Source organism: Quercus suber, unplaced genomic scaffold, assembly GCF_002906115.3.
Source record: "Quercus suber isolate HL8 unplaced genomic scaffold, Cork oak 2.0 scaffold_846, whole genome shotgun sequence".
Lineage (NCBI taxonomy): Eukaryota > Viridiplantae > Streptophyta > Magnoliopsida > Fagales > Fagaceae > Quercus > Quercus suber.
The window spans coordinates 81,712-106,064 of record NW_027070276.1 but is presented as its reverse complement, the minus strand read 5'-3'; the positions used below and the strand labels follow the sequence as shown (position 1 = coordinate 106,064).

The window sequence follows — 24,353 nt, the reverse complement described above, 5'->3', positions numbered from 1 at the left end:
TATATTTTTTCAAGCCAGGGTGTTCCTGGGAACACCCTGGGCTCTGAGTGGCGTCGCCACTGCTTTGCTGTGCACACATGTTTGTGTGTGTTAGATAGAGAATATATATATACCCATATATGAATCTGGTGCAATTCCATGAAATAGCGAGGGTATTTTTAATTTTAATCCTTGAATTAAAAATTTTTTAATTTTTAAAAAATTTACTTTTTATCCTCAGCAATTGCACTCTCTCTCTTAATAAATAATAAATCAAAACCTTATAAAAAAATAAACCTAATAAATCAAAGCAACTTAAATGGACACATTGAAAGCTCATCAGACCAATCACTCAAAAGAGTCATATCAGCGTTACTTACAGCAACATCTTACCTCTTAGACCAATCACTCAATTGTCTCTCTCTCTCTCTCTCTCTCTCTCTCTCTCTCTCTCTCTCTCTCTCTCTCTCTCTCTCTCTCTCTCTCTCTCTCTCTCTATATATATATATATACATTATTCTCATTACACGTGCTTTGCCGTGCAATAAGACTTTTTATTTTATAGTCTAGTGTTGTAATTTTCATTTTTTTATAATAATTTTGTATAAGTTTATTTTGAAAACATAGATTAGTAGGAGTGTATCATATTTTGTAGGCATTTTAAGTGGAGTTAGAGATATAATTTTATTGGGTTGTACTCAAGTTTTTTTCCTATTAAACGTAAAGTTTAAGAGTATTTCTGAACCACAAAAAAGTTTAGTTCAAAGAGAAGAACCCTTTTATATATATATATATATATATATAGACTACCAATTGTAGGTGTAGTCTTCAGCTACAACATAAAATGGACCTATTAACCATTGAAATCCTATAGGAGATAGATGGACCTTCAAAGGATACTTCATTATGGTAAACTCTGGTGGCAGGTACATCTTCTAACCATACTTGATGTTGATGGTGACAAATTAAAAGCTTAGCATGCCTAGGCAAATATCAGCCACACCAATACTCCGAAGAATATGGTAAGACAAAGTTTACTCAACAAAATCAGACTTTACTCTTAGCCTAATCAGAAATTGAACAACCTTAGACATTTCCCACTCATCAGAATGAAGAGCTTCAAATAATTGAGAATGGTTTCCCCTTAACAATAACACCAAAATTATAAATACGGTACCATTCCAACCATTTCGTTTGAAGTATATTCACTATATTGTGTGGAGAATATTTAGCAAAATATGGTACGCCATACGTGTATGATATTGTATGTATATAGTGTTAGGATTAGTGTCCTTAAATTCTATTGTATGATACTATGTATGGCATTATGTATGATTTAATGTTGTAATTAATAAAATTGTTTAATTATTATCTAAAATAATGATAACATGAATATTTGTACATTATCATATAGTCCATGAGATGCATAGTATGTAATTTATATGATTTAGTCACAGAAGATATAAGTCACAAGTTCTTTGTAAACTTAGAATTTTAGTTCGTAGTCGGTGATGAAATTGGCATTTCATTTGCGAAGACTATAACATATTAATTAAGATGATTTGTCTTGATCATGAAAGTAGAAACTTTTAGTTGGTATGTTGATATGTTTTAGGAGTTAAGACATATTGAACTGGACCACTATGAGATTTATTATTCTCCTAACGACTGTCAAATGAATAATAAATCTCACGACTTTTATTTACATCAACTCTTAATTCTTAGAGAATAATGGACCTGATCACGAAGTGTAGGTTGCTTTGATATATCAGGAGTGAGATCTAAAGTAACGGTCAAAACCTCAATATGTTGGGCAACCACATTTAGTATTGATGGAACATATATTTTCAAAATAGAATTCATAATCTCTTAACGGAGATATAAAATAGGGATAATTACACTTTACCTGTCACGACCCAAACCTGTACTTCAGGATTTAGAGCATGACCGGCATGTTAATATTAAGTTTACCTTAATACTAACACGAACCAACCTAAACTGAAGGGGTTTATCAAGAATTTGTTTCTTGAATTCCTGCTTATTTTCTTACATAAAACCATAGTATACAAAAATGGTGGAAACCTTGAGATTTCATTCCCTTTAAACTTGGAAGATTACCACCTGGTTGAAACTTAGGGTATCTATGTAAATATTACACAGCTAAACGTCTAACAGAACTCTTATTACAAACCTAACCCCAAAGACATACACGAGGGTTCAAAACAAACTAAGATATTGAATTACATCTGTGCTCAAGGATCAAGTACATCTTGATTCCTCCTATACAACAAAAGAGCTAAACTTCTATACAACAAAAACTCTACATTCTAACAAACGAGAACTCATGAAATCCCTGCCACCTCTAACATTCTCGCTGCTTCCAGGAAGAACCTGTGCACTGAAATATAAAAGGGTGAGCTGCGAAGCCCAGTAAGGTTTTTAAGCTCCATGGGCCTTTGATAAGAATGCTTGTAAATCAAATATTTTATGGATATTCAGATAGGAGAACGTTTTTCATGCATAGTATATCATAATATTCATAATAACAACTTACACATTTTTCATAGAGAAATAATTGTTCTCTTTTTCTTATCATATTAATACTACAAAATATTTCAGACCAATTTCTTTTCATTTCTTAGAAAGTCACTAAAATTTATATTAACTCTTTAAAATCATATAAAACAATCATTTCATTCATAAACCTCTTCTCATAAAATATTATGACATTTAACGTAAACTTATACTTTAATTGAGCGCGGACGTACCGCCATCCTCAATACATATTTTAATTGAGCGCGGACGAACCACCATCCTCAATACATCCTTTAATTGAGCGTGGACAAACCGCCATCCTCAACACATATTTTAATTGATCCTCAATACATTCTTTAATTGAGCGCGGACGAACCACCATCCTCAATACATTCTTTAATTGAGTGCGGACGTACCGCCATCCTCAATTGAACAACTCACAAAACATATATCTTTGCTTAAATCATGTTTATATGTAATATATTTAATTAAAAGGTTTTACTGCATAATACTTTTTGAAATAATCTTTATACTTATCAAAAGCACATATCTCAAATCCCTTACCTGAAAACAGAAGACGCGAGAGATTGTACAAGAGGAGCTCAAGTGTCCGTGTTCTTGTTCTCGTCACCTAAATGAAAACCAAAACTTATTATGGACAAACTCTTCCTAATATATAAACTTATACCTCAATCACAACCTAACTCTCAAACTCAAGAAAATCTTAATTCCCATCACATAAAGTTCCCCAAAACATAAGTTACAATCACCAAACACACTATGCATCCAAACCATAGAGAAACCAAGGCATAAAATTTATATATGATTCTAACATACCAAAGGATGAGCCTATTAAATTATAGCTCAAAAAATTCACCCTAACTTGAGAATTAAATCCTCAAAGTTAGGCATGTCTCTTACTGTTCACTGTTCTATTCCAGCAGCATATGCCCCATTTGTAAAATACAAATGGGCTTTCCACACACATCCAATTCTCACGAAATTTTACATAACTACTCCCCTGTATGTCCAGTATAAACCATAAAATTTCGTAGTCAAAGCATAAAACCATAATTTACTAAAAATCATAAAATACAGCAAACTCAAATCTGTCCTGACAGAATTTCGTGCAAATTTAGAAATTAAACCATTATTTTTATATTGATCCAAATGCTGTGAGACCACTTCCATAACAACCATATGTGTCTTAGATTTCACAGAAAATAACCCTAGCATCCAAATTCACTATATACAATTTAATACATAATTTATCATGCATAAACACAGAATCTGTCACAGTGACAGCTTTGCAACATTTTCTTGTAAATTCACAAACAATTATCAAACGATGGTATTTTCACATGGGGATTTTTATGCACTCATTAAACATGTTAGAAAACACTTACATACAGTCATTTAACCATTTAGAGCAAAATTTCATGCAACCAAAAATCCCAGCAGTAACATCAAAAGCACTCATCCTGACTTTATCTTACTTCCTTAATCATATATCATCATTAATTAGTAAAAACCCTAATCTACCTTCAACAAATCACCAACACAAATTAAAGCTTCTTAAAACAGCATATATATATATATATATATATATATAAACTTACAAGTTCATGATTCCCTAATTTCACAAACCACAAATACCATTACTAAAATTCTTTAAAGAAATCATGGATTCTAAGATGAGAGTAGGTAGCCCTTACCAATTTTCTTGTTCTTGAGGGGAATTAGAGGTAAAGAGCTTGAGAGAGTTTTCTTTCTTTTTGGTATTGGACCCGTAGGCATGAGAGGGAGGGAGTTTCTTGATTGTTCTAGCTTCTTTGAGGAAGTGTGAAAGAGAGATGAGATGAGTCTTCACTGCAACAAAATGTATTTTTAGTGACGAAAATTAGTGAGGAAATATTTTTCATCACTAAAAATACAGTTTTAGTGACGAAATATGAATTTCGTCACTAATAATGAAAAAAATTATTACATTTAGTGACGAAAAATAAATTTCGTCACTATTGTGATCTGAAAAATAAGCGCCAATAGAGGGAAACTTTGGCGCCAACTTCATTAATCTATAGTGACGAAATATTTCGTCACTAAAAGTTGAAAGTTTTAGTGACGAAATATTCGAAATATTTCGTCACTGTAGGTATTACTATGGATAGTTTTAGTGAAGAAAATACGTTCATCACTATAAGTAAGAATTAGTGACGAAAAATAGTCGTCACTAAAAGAAATAAAGGTTTTGGACTTATATGTTTTTAGTGACGAAATATGAATTTCGTCACTAAAAACAATAATAGTATTATCCTTATATGGTTTTAGCGATGAAATCATATTTCATCACTAAAAGTATGCTTTAGTGACGAAATATGAATTTCGTCTCTAAAGCTGGGGTTCTTTAGTGATGAAATTGACATTCATCACTAAAAAACATAAAAAAAAAACACCTTTAGCGACGGCCAAATGAGCATTTGCGACAGAAAATATTTCGTCGCTAAAGCCCACTAAAACAACCCTTTTATTTTCCAATTCCTTCAGACACATTATACACACATAACACAAAAACCTTCAGACCCATTCACCGTCTCAAAAGAAATCGCCATCGTCGCCGATTCATCAAGGAAGAAGAAGGCGTCGCGACACATACGATGCAAAGGCGACACGATCCAGGCGTCGCGACATCGGCGACGATCCAAGCGTCGCGCTCAGCGTCGCAACGATCCAAGCGTCGCGCTCAGCGTCGCGACGATCCAAGCGTCTTGCTTAGCATCGCAACGCACCGGCGATGATCCAGGCGTCGCGTGCAGCGTCGTGACACTGGTGACACGAAGGCGACGCGATCCAGGCGTCGCGACGCGCCGGCGACGATCTAGGCGTCGTGCTCAGCATTGCGACGCACCGACGATGATCCAGGCGTTGCGCTCAGCGTTGCGACACCGGCAACGATCCAAGCGTCGCACTTAGTGTCGCGACGCGCCGACGACGATCCAAAGCGTCGCCACTGAACTCAAAGCGACGCCCCTTTGCATTCACCGATTCAGGTCTTTTTTTTTTTTTTTTTCTTTTCTTTTCTTTCTCCTTTTGAGTCCAATGCTAATCTTCTTCTTCGATTGATTTCTGGTCCTATGCTTGGATGGTATGTTTTCTTTTGATAATTTACGTTCTGTTTGGTTGATGGGAAATTTGAGTATTTGATATGAGGGTTTGTTAGTTTTGTTAAATACCTGAGTTTTTTTTTTTGTATTTATCAGTGAAAATGCTTGTGTGGGTAGATGAGGAAATGAGAAGATTTTTTCTGATTGAGTGAGACGAGATGAACACTAAAATGGGGGATTAAATTGCACACTATTCTGTTGATTTTACTTCAAAGAACTACACAGCGGACCATTTTCAATTGGTTATGACCATTTTTGGCTGCAAATCTTAACAAAAAACACATTTTAGGATGAAAAGAATTATTTACATTTCACAAATTGTGATAAAAATCTTATAAATAGTGACAACAAGTATGTAGTATAAATGTCCATGTAGTATTTGTTTTAGTTGAAGAGTTCAATATCAACAAGAAGTATGTATGTATGTATGTTATAGTACTGAGTAGCCAAAATGAAATGTTCCTCTTTTTCTCTTTGTTTCGTCTCAATCTTTCCAACGTAGCTATAGTAAGCCCCTAGAGCATTTAAGATAGCAATCCTCTCATATCTAACATCAGAATAATACTCATTGGAATAAGGTATCTTTTTGGGTTGTTTTCATTGATGTATGAGCATACTTATTAAGATGGAGATGTGGTGTAAAGAATAGTGGAGTAGTTGTTATGTCTTTAGCAAATTTTTTTAGGGGGATATCTAATAGTTAAATATGATTACATGCTCTAAAAGGAAAAGTTTAGATTGATTTTCTTGTGTGTTTATATTTGTAGAACTTCTTGATAGGAGGGTAGTTTAACACCTTTAGTTACTATAACATTGTGTTTCCTTCTCTATTGAAATTCTTACATTGTCTCCATCAAGAGGTAAAGCTGCACTTATCTATGTGTTGCATGCAGGTAAAGCTTCACTCATCTTTTTGTGCTTATCATTGGGTTTACTTAACTGTTCACTAAAAGCTATCTTTCTTTTATTTTCAGCTCTCTCTTTTGTGGCTGAAGAAATTGTGAGGAACAAGGTGAAGAATACAAGTTAACTTTGGATTTTTTCTATAAGTTGTAAACTTAGCTTGAGCAAAGTAAGTATATTCTAGTTAAAAACTTATAAAACTCTATATATACTTGTGATATTGGAAATTTATTTTGTGGTGGGTTGTTGTGTTGGAGCAAGCGGGTGGCTTACATGGTGTTATAAGGTGACTTAAATTTATATTGAGAGTGTTTTTAATTTCTTGCAAATATGAATGAAACTTGTTGATTAGTAGCAATTGTGTTCCTTTATTCAATTTCAATACTTGTAAGCATTATAGTTGTGATGTTGGAAATTTGTTTTGTGGTGGGTTGTTGTGTTGGAGCAAGCGGGTGGCTTGCATGGTGCTATAAGGTGGCTTAAATTCATATTGGGAGTGTTTTTAATTTCTTGCAAATGTGAATGAAATTTGTTGATTAGTAGCAATTGTGTTCCTTTATTCAATTTCAATACTTGTAAGCATTATAGTTGTGATGTTGGAAATTTGTTTTGTGGTGGTTTGTTGTGTTGGAGCAAGTGGGTGGCTTGCATGGTGTTATAAGGTGGTTTAAATTCATATTGGGAGTGTATATTTGTGTGTGCAATGTATATTTATTTAAATATTAATATAAACTTGTGCATTCATGAATAGGATAGAACTTTATCTAAGTAGCTTATAGATTTAGATGTTAGAATACATTATGCATGAGTTGTCCTTGTATTACTAAAGTAGCATTCATCTTGTAATTGTAGTCAAACATGGATAAAAGTTGGATGACAATGGGTAAGACACCCGATGGCAGATTAAGTCATGGATATATTGAAGGGGTCAATGCATTTATTAATTTCGCAAGAGCAGTTGTGGACGTGAGTGGTAATATTCCGTGTCCGTGTATTTACTGTGTGAATTGCTATCGACAATCTTTTCAAACTGTGCGTATCCATTTGCTTCATCGTGGAATTATGCAATCTTACATTAATTGGTATAATCATGGAGAGGCTCGTGTATTGAACGAGAACATTCATGATAATGAAATGTCGGATGGTGATCATATGGATGGTATCGATGCCTTGGTAGATGACCGAATTAGAGGGGAACCAAGAAATGCAACCGAAGATGAGGAAGTGCGTCATTTTGACAAACTTGAAGAAGATGCAAAGCGTGAGTTGTATCCGGGTTGCACTGATTATAGTATTTTGAAGTTTGTTATTGAGATGTTGAATGTAAAGGTAATGACCAACTTGAGTAATAAGGGACTTGATATGATGCTAGAATTGTTGACAAAGGTTTTACCGAAAGGTAACTTGGTTCCAAGGTCAACTTATGAAGCAAAGAAAATATTACGTGACTTGGGCATGTCATACGAGCATATAGATGCATGTAAAAATGATTGTGCACTATTTTGGAAGGAAAATGAAAACCTTGATAAATGTCCGGTGTGTGAGGTGCCTAGGTACAAAGATACACGTACTCAAGGTAAGAAGATTCCTCACAAGGTATTGCGTTACTTCCCGTTGACACCGAGACTAAGGAGATTGTACATGTCAGGCCAAAGAGCTAAGGACATGAGATGGTATATAGACAAACGTGTGGATGATGGGATAATGAGGCATCCGGCTGATAGTGAGGAGTGGAAGGAGTTTGATTTGCAACATCCTGATTTTGCTCTTGAACCTCGCAATGTAAGGTTGGGGTTGGCTACAGATGGATTTAATCCTTTTGGGAATATGAACAACAACTATAGTATGTGGCCTGTCATACTTATCCCCTATAATCTACCGCCTTGGTTGGTTATGAAGGAGCCGTATTTTATGTTGTCCTTGCTTATTCCCGGTCCCCATCAACCGGGGAATGAGATTGATATTTATTTGAAACCATTGGTTGATGAGTTGAAGGAGTTGTGGGAAGAAGGTGTAGAAACTTATGATGCTTATAGTAAAGAGCATTTTCAGATGCGTGCAACTTTGTTGTGGACAATACATGACTATCCTGGATTTGGTAACGTGTCCGGGTGGAGGACAAAGGGTTATCATTCTTGTTACACTTGCAATGATCAACCATATTCAGAAGCTTTGGAAAGTAAAATTGGATTCATTAACCATCGAGCTTATTTACCTATGGAACATCGTTGGAGACATAGTCGGTTGCATAATGGTTTACCAGAGAAACGGAAGAGATCCTTAGAGTTACAAGTGGAAAAGATACAAGAGCAGCTAGATAGAATGCCAAATATAATTTTAGGAAAGCATCCAAGTAACAAGAAGAAACAACTTATTGGGGAGCCAAATTGGTCAAAGGCAAGTATTTTGTATAAGCTTCCATATTGGAAAAATAAGAAGCTTAAGCACAACATTGATGTCATGCATGTGGAGAAGAACATTAGTGAGAGTACTTATGGTACTTTGTTGGGCATTGAGGGGAAAAATAAGGATACTGACAAGGCTCGGATAGACTTGCAAAATATGAACTTCAGGCACATGTTGCATTTGAAACAACGTCCTGATGGATCATATGACAAGCCTCGAGCTTTCTTTTCATTAAGTCCCAATGAAAGGGATGGTTTTTATGACTTTTTGAAATCAGTCAAGTATCTGGATGGCTATGCAGCCAACATATCAAGGTTAGTGAATGCAAAAAATGGTAGATTATCTGGTTTGAAAAGCCACGATTGTCATGTGCTACTACAACGAATTCTTCCAATTGGGTTGCAAGGGTTTGTAGATAAAGACATTAGTATTGTATTGTTTGAGTTGGGCAACTTCTTCCAAGACTTATGCTCAAGGACCTTAAAGTGAAGTGAATTGGAGAAACTAGAAGAATGTATAGTTCTTATACTATGCAAGCTTGAGAGATTCTTTCCTCCAGCATTCTTTGATGTTATGGTCCATCTTGCTGTTCACTTGCCTCGAGAAGCAATTCTAGGAGGTCCAGTACAATACCGGTGGATGTATCCAATTGAAAGGTAACTAGATCTTTTGATGCATTCATCAATTGCATTTTTTCACGTAGTATAAAATCACATTCTGTATGTATTTTTTCCTCGTAGGTACCTTGAAAAATTGAAAAGATACGTTTCCAACTGAGCTTGACCAGAAGGTTCGATTGCAGAGGCTTACATTCTTAAAGAATGTATTAACAACTGGTCTTTGTATATTGATGAGATCGAAACTGTGCATAATCGAAGAGAAAGAAATGAAGATTTTGGTGAATCTAGCGAAGGATTGATAGTTTTTTCACAGACTGCCCGACCTACAGGTAGTAGGTGGAATGATGGCGACTTGTCTCGTGCATTGCTTGATACTGCTCATTGGTATTTGCTGTATAATAGTCCTGAGCTAGAGCCTTATTTAAAGTATGTGATTTCATATGCATATATTGTTTAATCAAGTTTTGAATATTATTTGCAATGCTTAGCTGAAAATAAATCACTTTATTTTTAACAGCGAACACAAAAACACATTGCATAATCCTACTGGAGAAGCTATAACTCAAATCCAACGACAAGAGTTTCCCAAGTGGTTCAGAGAACGTGTAAGACATTTGAAATTTAATCACATTAATAAATTTAAACATTTAAATTTATTCGTCATTGCTTATTACTAATAGGATATCACTTGTTGAATGTCATTATAGATAAATAGATTGAAAGTTAACGAGTCATCAGAAGCTACTAAACAGTTATGGTCATTAGCAAATGGTCATAAGCCGTATGTGAAGGAGTATACTGTTTGTATGGTCAATGGTGTAAAGTTTCATACAAGGGACTTAGACAATCGTCATGTAATCCAAAACAGTGGTGTATGTACCGAAGGGGACCATGAGGGAGAAATGCACGACTTTTATGGTCATGTGTGCAAAATTTGGGAATTAAAGTATATGTTTCGCCATAAAGTTGTTTTGTTCCAATGTGAATGGTACAATACTGGTAGCAATGGTCAAAGGAGAATGATAAGAACCGATGCACACTGCACGAGCATTGATGTTACAAGTCGATGGTATCAAAATGACCCTTTTATACTCCCTAGTCAAGCGAAACAAGTTTTCTACCTTCAAGATACGAAATTGCGTGACCCTTGGAAAATTGTACAATGCATCTAACATAGGGGAGTGTTTGATGTTCCAAAAGTCGGGGGCGGAGAATCCAATGATAATACAGAAGACAGTGACGCATTCCAACAAGAAGCAATTGTTGATATTGTCCCTATCAATGTTGAACACAATATTATTGAGTATTGTATGGGTGATGTTGAAACTAAGGTTATTTCTGAAGGTGAAATTTCAAGAGACGCTAATCAAAATGAAGAGCATGACATACCTGATGTTGATCTTGATATGGATTATGATATGTAGAGTTCATAATAATTGTCTTAAAGTTTTATGCTTGTCTACGTAGCAATTGTTATTGAGATGTTTTGTGCTTATCTTAAACTTGATATGGATATTGATGTGGTCATTTGTTGTGTTGAGTTAGTAGCAATTGTGTTCAAATTTAGCACTTGTGAATTGCTTGATATGGATAATTGTGTGGACTATAATATGTAAAGTTAGTAGTAATTGTTATTGAGATGTTTTGTGCTTATCTTGAACTTAATATGAATATTAATGTGGTCATTTGTTGTGTTGAGTTAGTAGCAATTGTACTTATCTTTCATGTCAATACATAGTTTCAAAAAATGCCCAAAAAGGCCAAATACACTCATAATATACCGAGGTATGAGATGGCAAGATTTGATAGAATGAGGCAAAACCAAAAGATAATTGATGCTTTGGGATTGAAGCACATCTCAACTTCTCTAAAGGATTCTGCTCAGTCTAATTGTGCAAAAGGAAAAAGAAGTAGAGCTAGTGTTGTGGTAGATGATGATTATGTACCACCTATTGGTGACGATGAGAATGATGTTGAGTCATCTAACTTTTTAATCCATAAGGTACAATAGATAATAACTTTATTATTCTATTATTTGTAATGACTTTGTTGTTCAATTATATATATGTTTCTAGTTATAGATGGCACCAGGACGACTTACACGCTCGCGAGGTGAGGCATCTATCCCGGTGGTCCAATCTACGGTTCAATCTACGGAAACACCTCTTGAAGCAAATCCTCCTGCCCAAAGTTCTTCAAGTGCGGAGGCTACTGACGCATTAACTAGCACGACTGGTAATTACACAGAACATATTTAATTGCAATTGCACCTTGTCTTTACTATTGAGATTATACTTAATGTACATAGAATGTATAATTTTATAACATTGATAATTTTTAAATAGGATCTACTAGCAGAAATACCCGTGGAACAACATGTGGTATAGCAGTACGGGCACTTGTTGAAAAAAGTGGTAAACTACCAGTACGTATAGCTGCAGAGTATGATGCTCCTGTTGGGAAGAATGCGTGCAAGCTTGTCAATCAAATTGGCGTACAAGTGCGAAGTAATTTGTCTAGTTACAACGTAAAAAATTGGAAAAGTGTTGATGCTGCTACTAGAGATGTGGTGCTTCAAAATATTGCGGTAAATTTATATTAATAACGTCTAACTTGTCTTAGGTCTTTGTTGTCACTAAGTATATTAATTCATATAATAATATTTTTATAATACATATATACTTCATTTTACAGGATCAGTTTGTGCTTGAAGGAGATTCCAACTTAGTAACGAAAACAGTAAATACAAAATGTGGAAGATTATTGAGTAGCGGCTTTAACAAGTTGTATTGGACTTATAAAAAGCTTGTACAATCTCATGGTGAAGACTATGCAAAAAGCCACCCGACAAAGAATGTCACACTTGAGCAATGGATTGGACTCATTGAAGGGAGATGGACTAATAAGGACTGGCTGGTAAATTATTTATGCGTATATTATTATCATCCAATATTTACTATATTATGTTGTCAAATGATTAGATTAATACTTAGATGAAGTAAATGTATACTGTTTTATTTATGATCTAATAAATATCTTGAATGTTCTTTATTAGGAAAAATCAAGAATTAATTCTAAAAATAGAAGCAAAACTTCAGGCAAACATAGATGCGGGATAAAGGCACTTGCTGTTAGGGTTGATGAGGAGGTGCGTGTTTTAGTCAATTTTTTAAACCTTAGTATAATACATGTTGTGATTAATTAACTATAAATAATTAACACTCGAATGTTAATTAATTAGACAAATAATAATGGCGGTCAAGTTCCTGAATTGGCAAAAGTCTATAAAGATGTTCATTTTAATCCAAACACAAATAAGTGGATATACCATGACGATGAAGCGACATATGTATGTGTATCATTTCATCCCTTTTATTCCATTCTTATCATGTTTGTAAAGTTATTACATATGTAGTATTAATGTTGTGATTGTTTTTTTTTTTCCTCTTTCAAATGGTAGAAAACTATTCTCAAAGTGCAAGAGGATCATTGTCAAGATCCTAATGCAATTCCCCTTACACAAGAGGAAATCTCAAACTTGGTTTTTAAGAAAAAATCCGGTATTGTAAAAGAACTTGGCATGAGACCTTCCTCTTCTCTGGTAACCACTGCCTCATCTAGTGCCTCGGTAGAGTATATTCATCGGTTAGAAAATGAGATAATTGAGCTCAAAGAGGCAAGAGTTAGGGACGAAGAGGAGCGAGCTAAGGAGCAAGAGGCGCGAGCTAAGGAGCAAGATGAGATCCAAAAGAATATTCTTAATTTTTTGAGGAGCAAGGGTTATGATGACGGTTTTAACTATGGGGCTGCTTCATCTTCAAGTTAAATCACTTATTGGTAACACTTCATTTTTTATGTATCATTTGAAACTAATCGTTAGAAATTTTTTTATAATATAGTTAATGTTTTTACTTTACGATTTTAATGTAGTAGTGTTTTTATATTTGTACAGATTTCTTATTGGTGGCTTTAGGGGATTTACTTTTGGCATTATTTGAAGACATATGAGGACATCTTTTGGCTTTAGGGGGTTCTAATTATATTATGCTACATTTTTTGTATTGTTATGAAACATCTTACGTTATTGTATGTGTTGCAAACAATTATTATATGGAAGGAGTTTGAATTTGATATTTGTTTAAATTTTAACTAGTGGAATGTATGGATCGATTTTTTATAAATGTGTTGTTGAAATAAATGTGTTAATCAAATATTAGGTTTTAATAATGTAATGACAGATATAAGTTAATATCAAAGTCATGAAAATAATAAAAACAGAAAATAAGTTTTAGTGACAAATTTTTTCGTCACAAATATGGCAACAAAAAATTGTTTTAGTGACGAAATATTTCGTCACTAAATGCAATGGAATTTTGTAAGAAATAGTTTTAGTGAAGAAAATTTTTGTCGCCATATGTGCATGGATTTTCTTAAAAATAGTTTTAGTGACGAATTTTTTCATCACTATATGTACCCGACAATAGTTTTAGTGATGAATTTGTTCATCACAAAATATGATTTAATAAACTGAAATGGTTTTAGTGACGAAATATTTTCGTCACTAAATACTGTTTTTAGTGAGGAAAACATTTAGCGATGAAACGTTTTCGTCGCTAAAAGTTTTTTTTTTAAAAAAAACAAATCGGACTTTTAGTGACGAAATTTTTCGTCACCAGGACTTTTAGCGACGGGGCTACAGCGACGAAACGAATTTTGTCACTAAAAGTCTAATTTCGTCACTAAAGGTTCTTAATGACGAATAACTGGACTTTTAGTAAAGAATTTTTTCGTCACTAAAAATACATTTTCTTGTAGTGCTTGTCTTTCTCTTAAGGTGTGGACCGTGGACTTGAGAGGAGACTCAAGAGAGCTTCCTAGCTCTTTCCTTAAGAGAAAAGAGTGTAAAGTTGAGTGAGAAATTCTGATTTTGCATGTTTGGACCCGTGGAAAGTGAGAACAAGAGAGTTTTTTGAGTCTTCTTTCTTTGAGAAAGTCAAAGAAGAGCTAAAGGTGCAGCCAATAAGAACAACGAAGGAAGAAAACGAAGAAGCAAAGCAAGAAGACCAAGAAAGTTTCTGCAGCCAAGAAGTCAAGCAAAATATCTTGGGTGATTCACGTATATTGCTAAGGAAAGAAAAGATAACTCACCTTTTCAACCTTTCTTTTTCTTTGCATTCACACTTACACTTTTCTACAAAGAATAATGTCCCTTTGCATATATATATATATATATATATCATTACCTTAATACACATAATTAAACACCAACAACTATATATCTAATAACTTAAACCACTTAAAATAATTTTGCACATACTTAGTATATATTTATAATACAATTAGTCATTAAATTATTTATAATCTTTACAATTCTTATTCAAATGTATTATAAAATAATATGCTTATTAAATACTCTTATATTAATTATAAGAAGAACGTGGCTTAAAATAATAATTAACTATTTAAACACATAGTTTAACTACTAATTTGGGTCAGGGTGTTACATTACCCACTTGTGATTTGTCTCTAATTTGACTTGCCAACCCATGATTTCAATTTAACACTTTACCCACCTGTGATTCCTTCCATTACTAATTCGTAACCCACCTCTGTTAAAATTAAGGGTAAATAGGTATTTTTGCTCAAGTTTTATGTCTCTCTCCTCCCAAAACAAAATATAGCACAAAAATGCAAGAGAAAGAAGTTCAAAAAGTGGTATTTGTCTCTTTCCATTCACACAAATCTTGAACATGAAGAACATACCCACACCCAAAAAATCCAATTTCATAAGTAAATACTTTATTAACTTCTTACTAAAATGGTTAGGCCTAATACTCTGAATAACCGAACCCATTAAACTTATCTCAAGAGAATATTTTATAGGGATAATTATACTTTACCTACTTGTGGTTTGCCTCTAATTTGACTTGCTTATCTATGGTTTCAATTTTGACACTTTACCCACCTGTATATCCCTCCGTTACTAATCCGTAACCCACCTTTGTTAAAATTAAGGGTAAATAGGTATTTTAGCTCAAGTTTTATGTCTCTCTCTCTCCTAAAACAAAAAATAACACAAAAATGCAAGAGAAGGAAGATCAAAAAGTGGTATTTGTCTCTCTCTCTCTCTATTCACACAAATCTTGAACATGAAGAACATACCACAAAAAAAACCCAGATCAACCTACACAAGATCATTGACTTAATGAAATATCTTTGAAAAATCATTTCTCCAGTTGGCGTGAGGTGCCACTGAAGCTGAATCAGTTCCTTGTCCCTCCATGAAAATTGGGTTCTAATTTTACAGCTTAACTCTACAAAACCCAAAATTTGAAATCTAAATATAAATTAAATTTCAATAATAACAAAAACTAACACCATGGTAAAAGGACCAAAGGTCCAAAACAACTAAATTTCCATATTTTTAGGGACTGGGTCTACATTATACCATTTGGCTAATCCAATTTTTCAATGTCCTTTTTAGCATTATAGTAGTATAGAGCATATGACTCAATATTTCAAATCATCTTTCTTTTACCTTCTTTTTTTCTCAGCAGCCAAACAGCGTGCTAGTTCTTGATCATTATACGCTGAATTACAGGTATTTAAAAAAAAATTTTAAAAAAAATAATGGAAGGATAAAGTAGAGTGGGTTAAAGATGGATTTCATTAGCTTGAAGAGCTGAGGACTTTCTAGGGGGTGGGTTAAAGATGGAAGAAAAATCGACTCACCAAGTTCTAAATAGGCAACCTGAATGTAAAGATCAACTCTGCCGCTAGATAATATATGTGGGTCAATTAAGCTTCCAGTCCATGAAAAACAACCTGTCTTAGTTACGTGTGGCTTTTAAATCCTTTCAAAGATTTTTCATTAAGTCAGTGATCTTGTGTAGGTTGATCTGGGTTTTTTTTTGTTGGTATGTTCTTCATGTTCAAGATTTGTGTGAATAGAGAGAGAGAGAGACAAATACCACTTTTTGATCTTCCTTCTCTTGCATTTTTGTGTTATTTTTTGTTTTAGGAGGAGAGAGACATAAAACTTGAGCTAAAATACCTATTTACCCTTAATTTTAACAAAGGTGGGTTACGGATTAGTAACGGAGGGAATTACAGGTGGGTAAAGTGTCAAAATTGAAACCATAGATAAGCAAGTCAAATTAGAGGCAAACCACAAGTAGGTAAAGTATAATTATCCCTATAAAATATTCCCTTGAGATAAGTTTAATGGGTTCGGTTATTCAGAGTATTAGGCCTAACCATTTTAGTAAGAAGTTAATAAAGTATTTACTTATGAAATTGGATTTCATAAATATATAATGAATAACTTAAAGGATTAAACCAAGTACTCAATAATTAAGATGTAGTAATCTTCAAAGTGGCAGTCTACATTCATGACTTTGTATTATTACGAATATTTTATGAAGGGATTGTATGTACAATAAAGTCTTGGGATATAATTTATTAATAAGGTCTAGAGTGCAATTATATTTATATAGTAGTATTAAATATAATTAATGGTAACTTTAAACTTGTCAAGAGTTGACAAAAAAGCCCAAAGCTCATTGGAGCTAGTGTTTTATTTCTTCCCTTTAAGTCCCACTCCAAGCCACACATTAAAGCCCAATTGGAAATGCCTAAAATGCCAACCCAATTAGATAATCAGTTAGTTACAAAGGAAGAAACATACAGAATTTTATATATGATACATCATTGTGAAATAGTGTGTATGTGTGAAGTGTAAGTCACACTCTTATTCTCCTTGGAAACTGATTGAGAGACCACATTTCTTGGGCGTAAAGTGGAATTGGACTGAAGATTAAAAGTGTTCTCAATTACTTCTAATATTTTGTTTTGAACTTCATCACACCAAGCTACGCTCTCTTATTCTTAAATTCTGAAATTTACATAATGACTATTATCAATCATAAATGAAGTAGATCCGTATTTGTTGTTTCTGCTGTGTGTTTTGTATAAGATGTAAAACCAGTTTTTTCAACAATTGGTATCAGAGCGGTCTTCAATATCATGCTTGTATAACATGTGATTGGGTTTTAGAATCAAAGAGATATATTGTTTTGTACGGTTCCAAGAGGACACAACTGTAACTTTTGTTTTATGCCGTATGTTTTTGGTGTTTGTGTTCATCAAGGACACCATCTACACATCTTGAGAACGGGTTTATTGGAGTGGTTTATAAACATGATCGAGATCGAATAGGAATGATGTATGTTGATTCTCATGTAATCATTTAATATTAAAAACTGGAATATCGGTCAAGCATGGACATTTCATTTTGCACTTCTTGGATATAGTTGATAGTTGAATTTTATTTGATAACCATTGCCGATGCCATTAACGAATATGAGATATACATTGGTTCGAATAATTGGTTCATGTTATTCGAAGTGAACATGATTATGTCTCTTTATATATTCCGTGCATTGATAGTATTTTCTTTAGTGATGAACACGTTAAATTCAATTGCTTAGATATAGTTATTGAATGAATATCTTGGCATGAATATCGTGGACCCAAATGACATATATATGTGATGATGTCGATTTACTATTTTTGAATCAGTATTGTACACTGTCAATGATTATATATGATTTATGGCCTGATTTCACATGGATTAGATTGTATCCTTTGTGTGATAAGATATACATGCTATCAAGTTAATACTATGATTATGAAATTTTTATTCCTAATGAGATTAGGATTATGTTTTCAAGAGTTTCTAGCATTATTATGGTTCTTAATCTTAAAAATGTTTAATTTAAAATATCTAGTGGGAGAGAGATACAAGGGTTGGATCTCATGGCCTCTATTGTCGGTTTATAGTAATATGATTAAGCACCTCGCCTTAGCGTATATGTCTTTTTCCCCTTCGGAGGGTGTTTTATTCATGGTACTTCAGATTAAACTTCTTAATGATTAATAATATGTGTTTTAACATTAAGAACGACCACGGTTCCATGGAGTTACTTAATGACTCACATAGATTTCAGGCAATGGTATATGCTAGACTAAGTTTAATGTTAACCTCCCTTCGGAGCCATGTCATTATTATTTAGAGGCTAAAGGAAATACGGCATATTATTAGTGTTTGATAAGAGTTATCATGATAGCACTAATAATGAGAATAGTTCTCAATCAGTCATAGTGTTTAAAATTTACTTGCTACCAAGGAATTTTAAACATGGGATTGGGTTGTCGTTGCATATTTTATATTATAGTTTTATTAAGATTTCATATTATATGTTTATATGCTAAATTGATAATGTCCAGTTTACTTATTATACTCATGTTTGTTATTTTCAGATTTAAAATCATCATTTAGCCCACTTGTTACTATTTTTAATCAAAACAAACTGACTGGATCCAACTATGTTGACTGGAAAAGAAATTTGGACATTGTTCTTACTGCTTAAAAGCACAAATATGTGCTTACTCAACCATGTCCTAGCTTTCCATCATTAGATGCTCCTTTTGAGGAAAAACAGTGATATGATTGTTGGCAGAAATCTAATGAGATGACTAAGTGCTATATCCCAGCATCTATTTCAAATGTTCTACAACATCAAATGCAAGATGTAGTACTAGTTTCGGACATAATGCTAAGTCTGAATGAGATGTTTGGTGAGCAAGGCCATTCTGTAAGGCAAAAAATTATGAGATGGATTTATAATACCAAAATGGCTAAAGGTATTTCAGTGAGGGAGAATTGTCTTAAGATGATCTCTAATCTGAATACATTGGAAGTTTTAGGTGCTGATATTGATGGAGAATCCCAAGTAGATATGATACTCCGGTCACTACCAAAATCATTCAAGGAATTCAGACTTAACTATAATATGAACAAAAAGATTTATTCATTGTCTAAATTGATGAATGAATTAGTAGCGGCGGAAGGCATTCTTGGTACATCCAGTGTTGATGCCAATATGGCTGAAGTTTCTACTTCTCAACCTAAGTCGAAAGGCAAGGGTAAGAAAAAGAAGAAGAAGGACTTCACCAAGAAAGATGGTAAACAAATTGCCTTAGGAGTTGCCAACAAAGGAAAGAAAATCAAAGGAAAGTATTTCCATTGTGGAGAGAAAGGACATTGGAAGAGGAATTGTCCAAAATTCAGAGCTACCAAGAATAAGGGTATGAAAAGTACATTCCTTCTTGAAATATGTTTAGTACAAAATCCCACGGATTTCTGGTGTGTGGATTCAGGTTGTACTAATCATATTTGTAATTCTTTGCAAGGGTTCTAGGAGACCAAAAAACTGAATGAAGGGAAATTGTTTCTTACTTTGGCTAATGGGAGCAGAATACCAGTTGTAGCTATTGGAGTGTTTAATTTATGTTTTGAATCTAGATTTTTAATATTTGAAGACTATTTGTATGTACCTAATGTTCATAGGAATTTAATTTTTACAACTTATTTAGGTGAACATGGATATTTTGTTATCCTAAAAGACAATGTTGTAATAAAAAAGGATAAAGTGTTTATCTATTCTGGCAATATTGTGGATGATCTTTATATTTTAACTCCTAATTAGCTTGAATTATACAATTCTAATTTAAATAATGACTCTCATGTAAAATCATTAAAGTGAAAGTTTCCTTCTACTAATGATGCATATCTTTGGCACTTACGTTTGGGTCATATTAAACCAAACATAATTCAAAGACTAATCAAAGATGGACTCTTAGAGCCATTGGACTTTGATGAATTTCCAGTTTGTGAATCTTGTTTGGAAGGCAAAATAACCAAATGACCTTTAATGCAAAAGGTAGAAGAGCCCAAGAATTGCTTAAATTAGTTCCTACGGATGTATGTGGTCCTATGTCAACCCAAGCAAAAGGAGGTTATGAGTACTTTATCACTTTTATTGATGATTATTCAAGATATGGTTATGTGTACCTAATGAAACGGAAGTCCAAAACTTTTGAAAATTCAAAGAGTTTAGGGCTGAAGTTGAGATCAATTAGGTAAACACATAAAGGCTATTCGATCTGATCATGGTGGCGAATACTTTCTTGGAAATTTCAAGGATTACTTAACTCAAAATGGGATTGTATCCCAATTGACTGCACCTGAAACTCCCCTATAAAATGGTGTAGCAAAAGAAGGAATAAGACTCTTTTAGAAATTGTTAGGTCCATGATGAGTTACTCAACTTTACCGATTTCTTTTTGGGGGTATGCCTTAAATACAACAATACATCTTTTGAATTTAGTTCCATCGAAATATGTTCCCAAAACACCCATGGAATTATGGAGTGGGCATAAGCCTAGTATGAGATACCTCCACATAAAAAGAAGGTATTGATTATGAAGAAACCTTTTCACCAATAGCAATGCTTAAATCTATCAGAATTCTCTTATCCATTGCTGCTCATTATGATTATGAGATTTGGCAAATGAATGTACAGACTGCATTTCTTAATGGCAATCTTGAAGAAGAAATCTATATGATACAACCGAAAGGTTTCATAGCAAAGAACCAAGAGCATATGATATGCAAGTTGAATAAATCCATTTATGAACCTAAGCAAGCATCTAGGTCATGGAACATTAGATTTGATCGAGCAATCAAATCATTTGGTTTTGAACAAAACCTTGATGAACCATGTGTGTACAAAAGACATCAAGATAAAGTAGTAATGTTCCTAGTGCTTTATGTTGATGACATTCTACTCATTGGAAATGATGTAGGGGTAATGTTATTAGTAAAAGTTTGGTTGTCAAGCCAATTTGATATGAAGGACTTGGGTGAAGAAGTTTCCGCTTCCATGGTCAAGACAAACTATCATAGTTGATGTGTTATAGTCTTCACAAATGAAACGCTCAATTTCATTACTGACTACAAACTACATTTTAACTTTACAAGGAACTTGTGATTTATATCTTGTGGGTGAGTTAGGCCTGAGGAACAAGTTAGCCCACTTGGACAAAGCCCAACACGAAGCCTAAGGCCCATTAGGTGACGTGGGCCCGATACACATAGGGGAGGTAACCCTGAGCTTTATCACAATGGGCCCGATCTCTAACTGAATGCTGAGAATTGGGGCAACCATAGAGATTCCTTAGATGTCGGTGGTCTAAGTTGACCACAAAGGAAATCTGTGTGCAGTCCCAACGAGATCAGTCACTAAGAGCTAACGATTCTAAAAGAAATCCACTTCCAAACACTATCTGGCATCTGGAACAAGTTCTAAGAGAATCCTTTGAATTTGTAAGGATCCCTTGGATTTTGGTGGACATGGGAATGTGTGAGTAAGTGGGGAAAGAAATGATAACCACCCCACTAACGGAGGGCTATAAAAGGAGGTCGAAGCAAGGGTAGAAAGGGTTGGACATTAGAGAGAGAGAGAGAGAGAGAGAGGAAAACACAAGAGAGGGTGACTAAACACGCTAGGATATTCAGGGGAATTAAAGGGGAGTGCTACCACTTGTTTGGGGCCTCGATTGGTAGGATTGAGTACAACCCTCACGTACAAATAAATTGTAAGCCCATTATTTCAGCAAAGACGACTCTAGGCTCACAATATTTTCTGTAACTAAATCACATAAACATGCAATGCATCTCAAGGACTATGAGAGAGAGAGAGAGAGAGAGAGAGAGAGAGAGGGAAAACACAAAGAGAGGGTGACTGAACTCGCTGGGATATTAAGGGGAATTAAAGGGGAGTGCTACCACTTGTTTGGGGCCTCGATTGGTAGGATTGAGTACAACCCTCACGTACAAATAAATTGTAAGCCCATTATTTCAGCAAAGACGACTCTAGCCTCACACATATCTTCTGTAACTAAATCACATAAACATGCAATGCATCTCAAGGACTATGATAATGTCACATTAGTTCATTGATAAATAATGTCATATAATTAAACAGTTTTTTTTTTTTTTTGGTAATTCAAGATCATAGCATTAAAACTAAGCAGAAACAAGTCTATTACAATAAGAAGTCTCCTTATCAGCAAGAAGAAGGCTAGCCACCATAGGCGATGGACACAAAAAAACAACAAAATTAGAAATGGAGCTCCCCCTAAATCTTGCCAATGTGTCCGTGCATTGGTTAGCCTCGCGGTAGGTGCGCACAATCCTCTTGTTAAGGATGGCAGCAAACAGTGTCCTGCAATTAGATAGCAAAAGTTTTTTTAAAAGATTTAGGGCATAAACCTTAACATCATAGTTATAGTGTTATATAATAAAAATAAATAAAACACTATCGTAGTCATAGACCTAACCATTTAAAGTCTTGGATATAAGTGGGCCTTGAGTGGATTCTTCATCACCGTAGTGAACTCTAGCTTCTCTGACAAATCAACCTCGTCACCATCAACAGCTTTCCACTCAAAATTCCAAACCAAATTGGCCACAAAATACTCCAAATGTAGTATTGCCAAACCAGAAGCAGGACAAATCCTCCTCCCTGCACCAAATGGCATCATCTTAATCTCTCTGCTTCCAGTTATATCAAACACACCATCATCACCACTCAAGAATCTCTCAGGCTTAAAGTTCATAGGATCTTCCCAAACCCTCGAGTCCCACCCCATTTCTGCCGCCATGAAATTCAAAGTAGCATTCTTTGGTACCAAATATCCATCCAAAACCACATCCTCAGTCACTGCATGTGGCAACAAAAAATGCCCAGGTGGGTGTCTCCTTAAACCCTCCAAAACCACTGCTTTCAAATAAGGCATCTTGTTCAGATCCTCTTCTTTCACTTCCTTTTCTCCATCACCAACAACCCTTTTAATCTCCACAAAAAGCCTCTCTTGGATTTGTGGGTATTTCACCAAATTCGCCATAATCCACTCCAATGCTGTGGACGTAGTATCTGTACCCGCGTTGAGAAACTCCGAGCACAAACTAGCAATTTCCTTCTCTGAAAGCTTCCTCTTTTCCTCTGGTAACTCCAAGTCCAACAACGTATCCACATACGACACAGCAAACTCATCATCACCATCATTATTTTTGTCTTCATTTACTTTGCTCCGTCTTTCTAGTCTCACTTTCCTCCTAGCTTCTACCAAAGGCCTTAACACAGCATCCTGGTTTTTCCGAATTTGAAACAACTCTTCCCAACGCTTACGAAATACAATCCTTCCAATACTGGGCCAAAAATTGAGTATACTAAACCGACCTAAGCTCAAAAGCAAGCGACGCTGAACCTCTTCGATTTTCTTAATCTGGGTTTCTCCGAGTTTGTCTCCGAAACACATAAGCACCAACAAACAAAACATGGAGTATTGGAAATCTTCTTTAACAACAATCTGTTTACCGGATTTAGACTGAGAATCAAGGCGGTTGAGGAGGATATCCAAAACCCACTTGCGCGCGTGGGAGTAGGATTTCACACGTGAAGGGTGGAGAATCTCCGAACTGAGATTGCGACGAAAGAGTCGCCATGTGGGACCGTAATAAGCAGAGCTGATATTGTGTTGGTTACTAGATATGACCGCATCTGTTGGTGGAGGAGTTGGGCGGTCAGCAAAAATGGCACCGTTTTGGACGAGAGCTTTGTGAGCGAGAGAGCGGTCGGCAACGAAGATAGCCGGGCGAAAGCCTATGTAAATGGTGATGATGGGTCCGTACTTGGCTTGGAGTTTGCGGATGATGAGTTCTAGTTCAGAGAAGGGTTTGCGGAGCCATAGGAAGTTGCCAATGATGGGAATGGTGTAGGGTCCAGGAGGGAGCTTATTGTTTTCAGAGACTTTGTTGTTGGTGGTGGTGAGGTTGAGGAGA

General features: G+C 34.8%; 1 protein-coding gene and 1 long non-coding RNA gene across 2 annotated transcripts; both read right to left on the bottom strand.

Annotated features, from left to right (window-relative positions):
* Positions 1 to 2,043: 2,043 nt before the first annotated feature.
* On the bottom strand, positions 2,044 to 4,361 carry LOC136065092 (uncharacterized). The gene is made up of 3 exons (XR_010626719.1): positions 4,230 to 4,361; positions 3,079 to 3,145; positions 2,044 to 2,377 (listed from the first exon to the last, which is right to left on the bottom strand). It is a non-coding gene; the product is annotated as an uncharacterized LOC136065092 (long non-coding RNA).
* Positions 4,362 to 22,852: 18,491 nt separating this feature from the next.
* Positions 22,853 to 23,960, bottom strand: LOC112039304 (cytochrome P450 89A2). The gene has a single exon (XM_024072163.2). It carries the CDS (start codon positions 23,849 to 23,851, stop codon positions 22,853 to 22,855), a length of 999 nt encoding a protein of 332 aa, XP_023927931.2. The 5' UTR covers positions 23,852 to 23,960.
* Between the last annotated feature and the right edge of the window lie 393 nt (positions 23,961 to 24,353).